Below are 13,279 nucleotides of genomic sequence, written 5' to 3' on the forward strand. Positions count from 1 at the left end.
AGGGAGGAGCCCACTATTTCCCTCCCAGGCCTCTCCCACTCCCAGATTATGCAGTGGTTTGACTTGACAGAACTAGCCCCCAGTGCCAGCTTCTGCCAGCTGATGCTGTGGCTAAACCCAAACAACCCTCGCCCACTCTAATTTTGTTTGCACCAGTAGGAATAATCAGCCCAGCCTGGCTTTTCCCTAATCTAGTCCGCATGAGGCGCACAGGTGTGGTAGCTCTGCTTAGTCTGGTCTGCCCCCATCCCAGCCCATGCTCTCCTGCGGGAGTAGCTGTCCAGCAAAGGAACCCTCCCATATTACCCTGCTGGCTCTGCCCCCTTCCTTCCTTGTTCTCACGCTGGTTGGGTGCTGCGGTCCCTTCCGGTACAGGCAACCTCACCTTGGCATTCCATATTGTGCACTAGTCTTTGTTGCGACCGAACCTGGCTCAACCCACACTGGTGCTTGGATTTGCCAGTGGATGATGTGGACAGATTCAGCCTGGTCTTGCCCCCATGTCTGCCAATTGTATGCCAGTGGGTAACTTTCCATGGCCTGTTCTGGGCTGTTTCCTATCATGTTTCTTGTGTTTACCTGCCGGGTCTGTGTCCTGCCTGAGGAGTTGCCCAGGCTCCTCCATCAGAACCTCTCCCAATGCAAGGTTTCACGCTTACCAGTGGGTCCATGAGCCAGCCCTACTCAGTCCACCTCCTGTCATAGCAGGAACAGTGGCTTTTCCTGACTGGCCTTCAACCCAAACTGGTTCTTGCTGTTGGATGTTTCAGCCCAGCCATGGTTTGTCCATACCCACATATGGCTCACACATGGCTCAGTAGGGTTTTGAGACCTTGCCTAGTCCATCGCACATCTATCCCAGTCCTCCAGGACACCAGAGGGTGTTGGGGGGTCTGGCCTGGCTTGGTGCATCCAATCCCAGTCCACACTTATGCCAAGGGAGACTACAACCGTTTCCAGATCAGAACACAGCCCCCATTTCAGGTCACACGGCCCTTGGTGGTAACCTCAAACCAACTAGGGTTGTCCCCTTAGCTCCCCAACCAGGCCTGTTCCCAGCCATAGATCACTTGCATGCCAGTGGTTGCTCTGACTCAGCTTGGCGCAGCCCCTCCCCTGTCCTGACCTCTGCCTTAGACACTGTGGCTTAGCGTTCCTGGCTCAGTAGGTGCAAGAGCCTAGCTCCGCATGACCTGTGCTCCCTCCTGGTCTTTAGTTTTTCTTGTGGGGTAAGGTTTGCTCAGTCCTGCCCGATCTACCCTGTTCCATTACCAATTGACACATTTGCCAGCTGTTGGAGCTACTTTGCCTAGCCTGTCCGACCCCGAGGTCTGGAGCACATTGAAAGAGTCATTCTTTTCAAAAGAAGAAAAAAATATTTATTTTTACTTGCGTTACAGAGAGAGAGGGAGAGACAGATCTTTTATCTGTTCCAAATAGCTGCTGCAGCTAGAACTGAGCCAGTCCCAAGATGAGAGCCAGGAGCTTCCTCTGGGTTCCCAAAGTGACTGCAGGAGCCTAAGCATCTGGGCCATCTTCTGCCCTCCCAGGCCATTAACAGGGAACTGAAACACAAGTGGAGCAGCCAGTATTCGATTCATTGCCCATATGGAATGCCAGCACCACAGTTGGGGCATTAGCTTGCTATGCCATTGTACTAACCCTGAGAACAAGTTACTCTTTTATGTTAAAATGAACATAGAGGTAGCAGGGAGTGGAACATGAGAGATTGTCAGAAGACACCATATGAGACTTTGGATTTTGAAATGTGCCCCCAGACAAGCTGCCTTCTGTAGCAAGATTCTAGGCACATGACTTAGGTATTTCACCTGCAAAAAAAAGCAACTAAAATCTTAATGAAAATTGAAATGGGGAAGGTGGGAGAGATGGCTATGATTCAAGGTGATTTAAGAATATATGAACTTCTCTTTCTTACAATTTCTCCTAAAAGTTAAGGTTGTCTAAGGGTGAAACAAGTTTAGACCACTGCCCAACCAAGATCAGCCTGAAGGAAGACCATCTTCTTTACAAGGCACAAGGTAAGTGCCTTCTCTTGGAGTGCTGGTGGCTTACATCTGAAATGAGTTATGATAGTCTAACATGTAAGGACCAAAAAAACAACTCCTCCAATATGATGTCTTATAATGCCTGTAATGGCTATAGCCAATACATTAAAACCTCCTAGACACTCAAAAGGGTGAACAGAATCCAGTTCAACTTGATTTCAAATTGGGCGCATTCGTGTAGGTTTGGGAAACTCAATCCATGACGAAGGTGAGTGGCGCTAACCTAATGAATATGTATGTGCCCCAAGAACAGTTCTGTAAAATGGAGCATGTCTGAAGTTGAGCCAAATCAGTTACAAAGTACTGAGAAACAAATTACCCTTCTCAACTAGAATATAATTTTAAAAATTAATGTTTATGCAGCACTGCAATAAAACTGAGTAAAGGAAGAAAATTGCCTTTAAATTTCTCAGCCCACACAGCTGTGTGGAAATAATGAAAGGGTGCACACAAAAGCTGTCAAAGCCATGGAGACCAAGGTGAGTATGCTGTCATACCTGGAGAGCAACATATGATGAAAAGGTGGAGGAATCACCAGCAACAGAAGTGTTTTTCCAAACATTGCCTTACCAAGAGGCTTTCCATTATTCAATGTTTGGTTAAACAACAGAGCATACAAGAAGAGCACTCCATTCCTGATGCTGATACTCAGCGTAAACAAAATCTCACACTTTGGAGTCATGTGTTTTATTCAGTTAACCCAAAGCTTGATGCTATAAATAAATGAGATCACTCATTTTTATAGATATTTTCAAAGCAATACTAAGGCATTCCATGCGTTTTAGTTGTGTGAGCCTGCTTCATTCTGGAGGGAAGCCAAGCAAAGCTGCTTCCTCCTCCTCTTCTGTATTCCAATGTTGGCTATAATGTGTTGGATTCCAGCTGTAGGTTAGGTACTGCTCTAACACTGTACATGCTTTTGTTTATTCAACAGATATTTGTGAGGTATTCATTTTGTGCTAGGTCCTGGTGAGTACAAGCAGATCATTACAACAATCTGCAAGATGGCACTTGGCATTATGTTCTTATAATTACAGAGACAAAGACTGAAAGAGGTCAACTTGTCTTAGCCCTAAAACAATCCGATGAAAATAATGGCCATGAAGATATGACTACCATCACCCAGTTCACATTAAGGATGTTGTTATCTCTTTTGAAGTGTGTAGGGACTTTTGTAAATTAATTTCTAACAACTTTATGGAGCTTTAATTGAACTACCATAATTGGCCTACACATTTTTAACTAATATTGGCACAGGTGTACACCCTTGAAACCATCTTGATCAAGATATTGACCTGATCTGTCAGTACCAAAGTTTGCTCCTGGAGGAATTCTCTCTGTGTTGCCTGCCTCACTCCCAGACTATCACTGATCTAATTTTGTCACTACATGTTAGTTTGCATTTTTTATAAATTGTGCATAAATCATATATGCTGACTTGGGGGGGCGGAGGCAGACTTCTTTTATTCGACATAACTATTTTGGGTTTTTATCCATGTTGTATCAAAAGCTCATTTCATTGCAAAGTAGTATTTCATTGTGTGAATATAACACGGTTCTTTGCTCATTCACCTGGGGACAGACATTTGGATTGCTTTCAGTTTAGAGATATTATTAATAAAGCTTTCATGAATATCTGTGCACAAGTCTTTGTACAGACCCACATAATCATTTGTACCGGATAAATCCCTAAAGAATGGTGGGATCATGGTACTAAGGGTTTAACTTTAGAAAAACTGCCGAAGTGTTTTCCATCACAGTTTTACCAGTTTCCGTTCCCACTAGCAATATACGAAAGCTCTAGTTTCTCCAAATCCATGCCAACAGCTGCTGTGGTTATTCTGTATCATTTAACCAGTACACCAGGCTGCAAGGAGGGAAAGATAAGGAGGGAAAGTGGGGCCTTCAGGATTAGAACCAGCACCCATATGGCATCCCAGAACATTCAAGGCGAGAAGTTTAGCCACTAGTCTACTGTGCTGGGCCCCTTCCATGTAGGTTTTTAATAGTTTGTTTTGCATGGAAGCTTGCTGATATTTTGATTGGAATTGTATGAAATCTGAAGAATTTGTATTCAATATACAGGTCTTTCACATGTTTTGACAGTTCTGTATCTAAGTGGTTTATATTTTGGCACTCCTGTAAATGGTGCTTTTACATTTCTGATTGTTCACTTCCAATGAATTAAAAATAGAATTGATGCTTGGTGCCAGCACTGTGGCATAGCAGCCTCTGCCTATGGCGCTGTTATCCCATATGGGTATTAGTTCAAGTCCCAGATGCTTCACTTCTGATCCAGCTCCCTGCTGATGTGCCTGGAAAAGCAGCAGAGGGTGGTCCAAGGGCTTGGGTCCCTGCACTCACATGGGAGACCCAAAAGAAGCTCCCAGGTGCTATAGCCTGCCTCCATTGAAGCCATTTGGGAAGTGAACCAATGCATGGAAAATCTCTCTGTCTCTTCTTCTTTCTCTATAACTCTGCCTTTATTAAAAAAATTAAATCTTGGGCAAAGAATATAATTGCTTGTTGGATTTTGCAACTTTCTTAAAACCACCTGTTGGTTTTAGTGCCTTATTTGTAAATTTATTTAGATGGTAATGTCGTCTGCACATACAGATACCTTTATTTCTTTTCCAATCAGTGATTTTTTTTTATCTGATTTCACTGACAGAATCTTCAGAATCTTAATGGACAAGTGAGAGTGAACATCCTTGTTTTTCTCCTTATCTTACAAAGCATCCAGTTATTCATTGTAGATTTTTCACAAGATTCTTTTATAAGGTTGGAGAGGAAGTTGTTTTTTATTCAGAAATTGTCATTGCATTAGTATCCAAAACATTTTCTGCATTTTGAGATAGTCATATACTAAGCTATTACTATGACAAATTTTATTCATTAATTCTAAACAGCTGAATCAGCCGTGCATTGCAGAGGCAAATCTTATTTGTTCATGGCATAGTTTACTTATGTTATGTTGCTGTATTCAGTCTGCTAATATTTTGCTAAGAACTTTCACTTCCATGTTTGTGAGGAATATTGGTCTACAGTTTTCCTTTCTTATTATATCTTTACCTGACTTCAGTATCTCCAGCCTAATAGAATAAATTGGGAAATTTTCCCCTATTTTCCTCATTTTCTAGTAGATTTTATCTAGAACTAGGTTTCCTCATTAAATATTGGCTGGAATTTACCAGTTAAGATCCCTTGACTTGAGTTTTCTCAGTCTCTCTCTCTCTCTTTCTCTGTCTCTCTCTGCCTCTGTTTCTCAATATATATTATTTTTCTTTTCCTAGTTCATTACTTTCTGCTCTTCTATTTCTGCTCTTCTATTTAGTTTTGATACAATTTTATTTTTCCAATTTCTCTCTTTTTATTTTACTTCAAAATCAGAGTTACAGAGAGAGAGGGGGAGCCAGAGATAGAGTGATCTTCCAACCACTGATTCACTCCCCAAACAGTCACAATGGTCAGAGCTGGGCTGATCCAGTTTTCCCTTGTGGGTGCAAGGGCCTAAGGGGCCATCCTGCATTGTTTCTCTAGGTCACAATCTGGAAGCTGGATCGGAAGTGGAGTAGCTGGGACTCCAACCAGTGCCCACAGGGGATACTGGTGCCACAGATGGAGGATTAGCTTGCTATACTGGTCCATTTCCAGTTTATTAAGGAGAAAGCTTAAGGCCTTTATTCTTTTCTAACGTAAGAGTTCAGTGTCAAAGTTCAGTGTCATTAGTTTCCCAAATTACTGCCTTGGCAGCATTCCTCATATTGACTGAAGTTTGAGTCTTTTTTTTCCCAGACCAATCTAAATATCTCTGTTTTTAACTGAGATGCTAATAGGGGTTCAGGTGTCTTGACCTCTGTGCCAAACACCTGCTCCAAGACACATATTTTTAGATCCCAAGAGACGCAGACTGTGTGCCCTTTTGTGTGTCCAAAAGTCCATGTGGCACATATTTTCATGCATCTTGGAAAGAATGAAAATTTCCTGGGGATTTTGATAATGTTATTGGGACTTGAACACCAGGCTCAGTCCAACGTCTTGTCTCCATGTGAGAAAAGTATTCAAGGCAATGTAAAGGCGTACAGGAAATCAAGGTTTCTCAAAAAGGACAGCACACATCCGGATATGTATGCAGGCAGGAAGGAATTCACGAGGAAGGAAGGGCTGCAGTTCCACCAAAGTTGGGTTTGTCCCTCCATATGGTGGGAGGCAGGCCCCGGGAAGGGCTTCATTGGATATTCAAAGACAGAGTGTGGTTGGGGCTTGATTACCACTCGTTATCCTGTCCTTCTTTGGGGGAATCTCAACGTGTCATGATGTCTCTACACAGGACTGGAGCACACACTGGTCTTCTAAGGCATGTGGTGCATTGGTCATGATGTGCAAAGCCTGCATTCAGGCTATTTCCAGCTCGCAAGCACGAACGGGGATTGGGTGTGGGAAGTGCACATGCACAGGTGTTGGTGGCAGGAGTCAGCTTCTCCTCGCCCACCAGACACCTACCTGTCCACTGGCACTTGGCACTACTGAAGCCAGTGACTATAAGGACCTCTTCTGTGAATGGCCAGATTTCAGGAATTTGAGATTGAATGTGGTATTTTAGAGACACTGCCAGCTATCAGCACCTGTTTTCACTAGATTTGGATCTGATACTGACAGTACTACACGTAAACTTATTGCTTACATTCTGGTGATTGATCCTATACTGGTTGGCCTCCCAAGGTGCATAGAAAGCCCCCTAACTATTCCGTGATTGTTTTTCCTTGCCGCCTGCTCATTCCCAGGGACAGTGCCCTGTTCGCTCTCGCCACCTAGTGGTCGGAAGCGAGTCACCCCTTGCCAGCCTGTCGATCTATGATAGGTTAATGCTCTTTTTAATCATTTGCAGAAATTCTCTACTGATTTTATTCTGTTGAAGAAGATTTTGCCCTAAATTGCTCTGAGTTTTCCATTTTAAAAACTCGCAGAGATTCTCAAACATTCTTTTAGATAGCATAGTATAATGATTGAAAGTATGAGCTTAAATTCCAAAGCCATGATTTTTAATGAATGAAGTGAAATTACTTCACCTCTCTGTGTTTACTTTAAAAAAATCTCTTTGGAAACAAAATTAGGAAGATAAACAGAGTAAATAATAAAGTTAAGTTCCTCACAGAATAATGTTAAAATGAAATGAATTGACATACATGAACTGAAAAACCATGGTTAACTCAGGATAAGATGCTAACCGCCTCAGGTGAGACTTTGAACAAATTACCTACTCTGCCTGGGCTTCCACTTATTCATCCTCTAAGCAGGATTAGTGGGTAACTGCCTTGGAAGTTGCAGTGAAGTTAGTGCCTGGCTTGCAGTAAGCCCTTAGCAAGGTTCATTGCTGTTGTTACTGCTGTCTCCAGCAAAGGAAAATCTGTTACCTGGGGGAACAACTTCAGATTTACTGATATACAAAATGACTGCAATTGAGTCTGATTCAACACGGTTGATGATGACATTTCCCTCAGAATCTTTGCTTTTATGTAAATTTGACAGATTTGAAAGGCAGAGTTAGAGAGAGAGGAAGAGGGGGAGGAAGGGAGAGAGATCTTCCATCTGCTGCTTTGATTCTCCAGTCAACGGCAGTAACAGGGTTGGTCCGGACCAAGCTGGGAGCTTGAGCTTCAGCTGGATCTTGGGCCATCTTTTCCAGATACATTAAAAAAGTGCTGGATTGGAAGTGAAACAGCCAAGACTTGAACCACTGCTCAGAAAGGATTCTAGCACGGCAGGGAGCAAGCTAACGCACTGCACCACAATGGCAGCTGTGAATCTATCTGTTTAGTCTTTACCACATTTAAATGCCCTTTTTCTTGGGGTCCATGCCATCATTAGCATTTGTGACAGTTCTGACCTGTTACTCCATCAGGTTCTTCTCCTCTGTGTCCATAGCTTCATTTCCCCACGCTGCCCTCTAACCATGTATGCCTCTTGAACTTTAACTTCTTTGCTTTCCTATCTATACCGTCCTCATAACAGCATCTACCTGCATGATTCCCATTTTTAATCTCTGCGGACAATTCCCTACCCACCTGTTTTACCGTCTCCTGTGTTTGAACCCCATCTGCCCCCTCAATGTCATTGTCCAGAGCAGAAGTCGTAACTTGAGTCGTCCCTGTCCCTGTCCATAGGCCCTGACCCCCAGTCTGTCAGGATGACGGTGACTTCTGTTACTGTATATCTCCTATGGACCTCTTCTTTGTGTTCCACTTGTGACCTGTGGATCAGGTTGTTGCCTCTCCTTGTTACACCAGAGGGCTCTCAACTTTTTGATGTTATACCACCACAATGAAAATTTTTGAGTACAAAATCCTGATGTACATATATTTACTTATAAAAGTATATATATACACATATATAATATTGTATATATATATATACACACACACATATGCTTTAAGAGAAAATCAAGAGTTTGACATGGTGGCATAGCAGGCTAATTCTGCCCCTGTAGCCCTGGCATCCTGTGTAAGACCCAGTTCTAGTCTCTGGTTGTTCCACTTCTGATCCAGCTTCCTGCTAATAGCCTGGTCCTCTGGTCCCTGCACCCATGTGGCAAACCCAGAAGAAGCTCCTGGCTTCAGATGGGCCCAGCTGTAGCTGTGGTGGCCATCTGCTGGGAGTGAAGCAGCAGATGGAAGATCTCTCTCTCTCTCTTACTTTTCTTCTCTCCTTCTCTCTGTGAAAATCTTCCTTGCAAATAAAAATAAGTAAATCTTTAAGATAAAGAGAAACAAGCATAGCCATTCTACCTAGCAGTTAAAATGCCAGTTCAGATGCTTATGTCCCATATCAGAATGCCTGGGTGTGCGTCCCAGCTCCATCTCCTCACTCCAGCTCCCTGCTAACTGCAGACCCCAGGCAGGCAATGGTGTTGGCTTGTTGTTTGGCTTATCTTAACACTGTCTTTAATGTCTTAACTAGTGGGAAAAGAGACTTCTCAAAACATGCAGATTCCAGAAAAGGGGAGTATTGGTTGTACTAACTGAATCATAATAATCATTTTTCATTTCTGATAAAATTATGCTGAAGCTTTTTGGAAACATAAAATGTATGTGTATATATATATTATAGTTGGGACTTTTCTTTCCCGTTTTAGATTTTATCTATTGTCTGGCTTTCATGGGGTTTGGTTTGGTTTGGTTGTCCTGTGTCCAGAATAACGCAGAGGACACATTGAGGAGGTATGATGAGGATTTAATGAACATGTATTTTACCACCATCTTTTCCAGAAGATGTAAGAGCACATTTTTGAGAAACTGGTATTTGACTTGGGAAGGTGCTCAAGACATTTTCTCAAGAAAATGCGAGAGTAGGATGCAAATCTAAACTAGAATGTGTTCAGTAACTTTACATATAAACATTCACAGAGAAGTCATTGGGGAGAATAAGCTGATATGTTAATAATGACCATCTCCAGGGGCATGATGATGTACGCCTCTTCTTTTACCCATGATTCTCTGTCTTTTGAAACTTTAGTAAGGAACAACTGTTAATGTTAGATCATAATAAAACTTTGGTTTTAAGACAAACATCAAACATTTTTACAAAGAAACAAATTACTGATGATGCTTGTCTTACATGCCCAATAAATCAGGCTCTGGCACTGTTGGCCATAGAAGGGCAATTGTAGCTAATAAAACATAGGCCTTGGTGGAAGGGGTGGAGCAGGCTAAGTGGGAAGTCTAAAAATGCTTGAACTTGAACCCACTGCATTGGGAAGGGAATGGCGGTATTCAGAATATCAGAATAAACAAGGTGCCTGTGTTTTAAAACATCTTTCACTGCAAATATGTGCTTCCTCTGTTTTTACTCTTCTGAAAGACAAAATGCTATTGCAGACCAAAGCAGTGAAGGCAGGGGAGATGAATCCATACCATAATCTGGAAGTGGGAATGTCCAATTATCTGAAGCCAATAGACGAGTTCTGCACAAAGTTCTTTGTAGGGACAGAGGTAAGTTGTAATTGCCTGCTTTTAAAATGTATTCTTAGTTATACTGAAATGTGTGAGCATAATATTGTATATATTTGCTGTATGAAGGCTTATCAATGTTTTCCATTTGTTTATTATGCCTATTTGTATTTAAAATGTTCTTAAAGATTTCTTTCTTTATTTTAAAGAGTTATATAGTGGGGGAAAGAGAGATTGTACATCTGTTGGTCACTTCCCACGTGGCTTCTCTCTCTCCTTCTCCGTCTGTGATAAATAAAACAAAAATTTTAAAAGGACATAGTTTAATGCAAGAGGGAAGCTTATGCTTAGGATGCTAGATTGGGGTCCAAAATAAGAGATCCTTTTAGGAATTTTGAATTTTACTTGGTAGGCAACAGGACCCTGCCAAACAGGCTAATGCTTTATAATTTACTTTTCACTTTTTTAGTTTTGAAAGCTTGTGATGATAAGTACAATGTAGAAGTGACCCCCTTAAGCATTTCTCAATATACAGTACAGGGACACTAAGTGCATTCACCCTGCTACACAGCTGTCCCCATCTTCCACGGTCAGCACCCTTCAGCATCCCAGACTGCAACTCTGTATCCATCAAACAGGAATGCCTCACCCCCTCCTCCCAGCCCCCACAAGCCCCATTCTGTGTGCCCTTTCTGTCCCCATGAATTTGACTGCTCAGAGTGCCTGCTGTAAGTGGAATCATAAAGCATTTGTCTTGTCACACATCTGAGATTTTGAAACAGGGGATTCTACCAGTGGATCAACTTTAGAAAGATAAATGGGAACGCCGGCATGGTGGCCCCATTGGCTAATCCTTCTACTCCAAGTGCCAGAATCTCATAATGGGTACTGGTTTGTGCCCTGGTTGCTGCACTTTCCATCCAGCTCCCTGGTTGTGACCTAGAAATGCAGTAAATGATAGTCCAAAGCTGTGGGACCCTGTACCCGCATGGGAGGCCTGGAGGAAGCTCCTGGCTCCTAGCTTCAGATGGGCTTAGCTTGGGCCACTGCAGCCATTTGGGGAGTGAACCAGTGGATAGAAGATCTTTCTCTCCCTCTCTCCTTTTCACTGTAAATCTGACTTTCCAATAAAAATAAAAGGGTGGGGGAGGAAGGAACAAAGAAAGGAGGGGAGGAAGGGAGGGAGTGAGAAAGAGGGAAAGAGAGAATATGACAAGAAGGAAGGAAGAAAGGAAGGAAGGAAGGAAGGAAGGAAGGAAGGAAGGAAGGAAGGAAGGAAGGAAGGAAGGAAAGAAAGAAGGAAGGAAAGCAGAAACAAACAAACATAGGGCCTCACCACCCAGCTAGTGTCTTCAGTGAACTGCAGACAAACACAAGTAAAATCCAGACTTCTCCCTCAAGGCTGTCAGATGCTGCAGAGTTTGGCTCTTGGTCCTCTCCTCCCATCTGCTCCATGCCCCATCTTCCCCGACACATGAGCCATTCTGGTTTTCCTCTCATTCTTCTTACACAACCTCTGGCTTACCTCTCAAACCCTTGCCCTTCACTCATCATTCATCAAGCCCTCCCTGAGCACTTGATATATTCAGCACTGTTCTTGACTCTGGGGTAATAGCCAGGAACAAGCCAGACAGAACTGCTGGCTCCCATGGGGTTGATATCCCCGTGGAAGGCCTTTCTATCAGCCCTTGACACAGCCAATCCATTGCTTTAGCTGGTGACATAAGGATGACCTTGCTGGGGTCTAGCCGGTATGGGCTGAAGGGAGGGACCGGTGGCCAGAAGCCAGAGAAGCCAGGTGGTGATGATCTCAGGTGGACTAGACCAGAAGTGAAGAGTCTAGGCAGTGGGCCAGGAAGGTTGGCTCCAGATGGGGAAGGGGGTTATCAGTCAGGTAACCGGTTGGGAGAAGGAGGTTCAGTCAAGGCTTCCAGTCAGGTTAGGTGATTGGTGGTGGGAAAGGCACTCATTCCTTATGCATGAAATTAACCCAAATGATTCCTGCTTGACTGGGCTCTATGTCAGTGTCTCAGGTGCCAACTTGGAGACCCAGGAGATGTAGAGATCTCAAGGGACTTTGGTGACAGTTGGGGGCCACCTAACTAAAGCTGCTAAGATCTCTGGAAAGTACTGAGTGCTCTCTAAATGGTAGCTTGGAGAGTGATAGGCCCCCCACAGCCACAAACCAGTACCAGGGGCTGACCTGCATGCTTCCGCAGCCTGAGTATCCACCAGGAGTGGGGATAGGCCTCAGCCTCCAACTCAGAATTAGCAGTAGCAAATGTAGCTTCTTGCTGATAGAATGAAGTACCTGGATGAATGACATCACAGGGGAGGGACTGAGTGGGCACTAGCCGCAATTTGTGTAAGTCAAATGTGTTCTTATCCCTGCTGCCTTGTACCTCCCTGCATCCCCTCTCTGGAATCCCCTTCACTCCTCTGTTCACCCTCTTCTCCCCACCAGGTGAAAAAGCAGTAGCATTAGCAGACAACCTACAGGCAGCTTTGTGCAAGTCACTTCATTTCTCTGAGGCTCAGTCTTCCAATCTGTAACGTAGCAGCATGGGACCACCTGTTGTCTACACCTCTCGGCTGAAGCTCACTGGTCTCATCTCTCCCCTGCTTGTGGCTGTCTTCTCCTTCCCTTTGTTCTTCTTCTCCTTCTTCTCCTCCTCCTCCTTCATGTTTTGTTTGTTTTTGTAAAGATTTACCCCCCTTTCAAGACAGATCACATTTATGGAGAGGAGAAACAGAACGATATTCCATCTGCTTATTTCACTCCCCAGATGGCCACCATGGCCAGAGTTGAACCTATCTGAAGCCAGGAGTTTTTTTCTGGGTCTCCCACAGGGGTGCAGGGTCCCAATGTTTTGTTCCATCCTTGACTGCTTTCCCAGGCCACAAGGAGGGAGCAGCCGGAACACAAACCAGGTAGACCCCAGTGCTCACAAGTAAGGATATAGCCACTGACCTATCACACCAGGCCTGTCCTTCCTCTTCTTTAAAACCAGGTCCCTATGCCTTCCCCTTTCTTTAAAACGGCCACAAGGGTAAAACCAGAATATCTGTGACATGGTATTTTCTTTGAATGGAACTTTTGGCTCGTTTGTTCCCAGTATTAAACTTTAACCAGTGAGTGCTATCATATTATGCATTTATATTGCCTCTTTCTTATCCAACAAGTTTTTACTAAGTGCTGACTTTGTGACAGACTGAGGAAAAAGTGACGGAGTAAATCAGTCCTGCTCCCTCCCCTCCTGGCTCCCC

The 13,279-nt window shown here is 43.6% G+C and overlaps 1 protein-coding gene across 1 annotated transcript in view; it reads left to right on the forward strand.

The window, feature by feature from the left end:
- Positions 1–13,279, forward strand: part of DNAI3 (dynein axonemal intermediate chain 3) — a 66,782-nt gene that overhangs the window by 35,762 nt on the left and 17,741 nt on the right. The window contains exons 16-17 of the mRNA XM_040987239.1: positions 1,952–2,039; positions 9,924–10,054. Coding sequence (XP_040843173.1) covers positions 1,952–2,039; positions 9,924–10,054 — 219 coding nt within the window. The remainder of the gene's footprint in view (positions 1–1,951; positions 2,040–9,923; positions 10,055–13,279) is intronic.

The sequence above is a fragment of the Ochotona curzoniae genome, unplaced genomic scaffold (genome assembly GCF_017591425.1).
Source record: "Ochotona curzoniae isolate NIBS_2020 unplaced genomic scaffold, NIBS_Ocur_1.0 contig_4612, whole genome shotgun sequence".
NCBI lineage: Eukaryota > Metazoa > Chordata > Mammalia > Lagomorpha > Ochotonidae > Ochotona > Ochotona curzoniae.